Source organism: Fulmarus glacialis, unplaced genomic scaffold, assembly GCF_000690835.1.
Source record: "Fulmarus glacialis isolate BGI_N327 unplaced genomic scaffold, ASM69083v1 scaffold5955, whole genome shotgun sequence".
Classification (NCBI taxonomy): domain Eukaryota; kingdom Metazoa; phylum Chordata; class Aves; order Procellariiformes; family Procellariidae; genus Fulmarus; species Fulmarus glacialis.
In genome coordinates this window covers 14,283-15,597 of record NW_009214811.1, presented here as the reverse complement: position 1 = coordinate 15,597, position 1,315 = coordinate 14,283, and the positions used below count along the sequence as shown (strand labels likewise).

The window sequence follows — 1,315 nt, the reverse complement described above, 5'->3', positions numbered from 1 at the left end:
TTTCCCTCCCAACTGATATATGAAGGTCTTTGTTTTGTTTTTTTCTTTACAGGATCCTTGGAACACAGGCTTACGGAGTATACAGTGTTTGTTCTTCAGCCTAACATCTGAACTCAAAACATAAAACAAAACAGATTAGAAAATTTACAAAAATGACACACTTTCGAATAGCTTTCAAAGCACAAAACCTTTGACTGGAACATGTTCCCACCTAAGAGCATCCTAATGCTCCATCTCGCATACTACAGTATCTTCAGATAGCCCACAATGGAGCTCTTCCTATTTTCACAAACACAGGAAATTTCACCCATTACATATAACGGAAAAATTGTTTGATTTTTTTTTCTTAAAAGCTTTTTCTATCAGTCACAAATTAAAGTAAATAATAGCTTATTTGCAAAAAAGGGTAAATACATATAACTTAAAGGTGAAACCTCCCCTTCCCCCCAGGGGGGTTGGAGGTAAATTTGTTCTGTTTGGAGGCGACTTTGTTCAGGCACCAAAAATGGTGCCTACCATTTTCAAATTCTTGGAAATACACCATTAACTGATGCTTTGAAAGTTCCTTAATAGAATGCACCGAGTGAGATCATCGCTCTTTAATATACTTAATCTTCAGACATAACTGTTTTTCTTTCCCTCTTTTTCCAAGAGACACCCAAAGTGTGCAAACCTCAGCCGACACACACGCTAGCTACGTCGTCCAAACGCAAACTGATACGCTGAAACACTGGAAAGGTGAAATGTCCTATTTCTGCAGAGAGAAGCCCATATACTTACGTTCGCTGGAAAACACACAGACATTGGTTTCTTGTAGCTGTTCCAGAAGCAACTCCTTAACACGATTTCAGCTGCAGACTTCAGGCAAGCAAGCAGAACAATGAATGGACGAACAGATGGACCCGCGATGTCTTTGCTTAACCTATTACTGAGCGGCCGCGGAGCCAATCACGACCCGCAGAGCTCACAATTAGTTGGCCGGGCAGATGCAAGGCAACCTCCCCACCCTGCATCAGGTTCGGAGGTTTCTAAGATAAGCAAGTTGATGTCATTCTCAGGGTCTGCCCCGGGCAGCATGTGTATTAACGAGGGGTGTGCAGCAACAATAGGCCATACAAAAGAGACTAGCAGGCAGCTGCTGTATGAGAGCCAGAGTCATTAGGGAGCAGGCTGCCAACAAGAAACACCTGGCTTGGGCAGACTTCAGCTTCTCCTCATTGTTTCTAATTCATGAAACAAAGACAGGAATTATTTTTAAGTAGTAAAAGTTGTGAGTTCCTATTAAAATATATCAGTCTTAAGGAACATAATCCCT

At 41.6% G+C, this 1,315-nt stretch overlaps 1 protein-coding gene across 1 annotated transcript in view; it reads right to left on the bottom strand.

The window, feature by feature from the left end:
- ZC3H12C (zinc finger CCCH-type containing 12C) overlaps nt 1–858 on the bottom strand; it is a 25,399-nt gene extending 24,541 nt beyond the window's left edge. Inside the window, exon 1 of the mRNA XM_009578698.1 lies at nt 781–858. Within this exon, the coding sequence (XP_009576993.1) occupies nt 781–804 (24 nt within the window). The 5' untranslated portion in view covers nt 805–858. The remainder of the gene's footprint in view (nt 1–780) is intronic.
- Between the last annotated feature and the right edge of the window lie 457 nt (nt 859–1,315).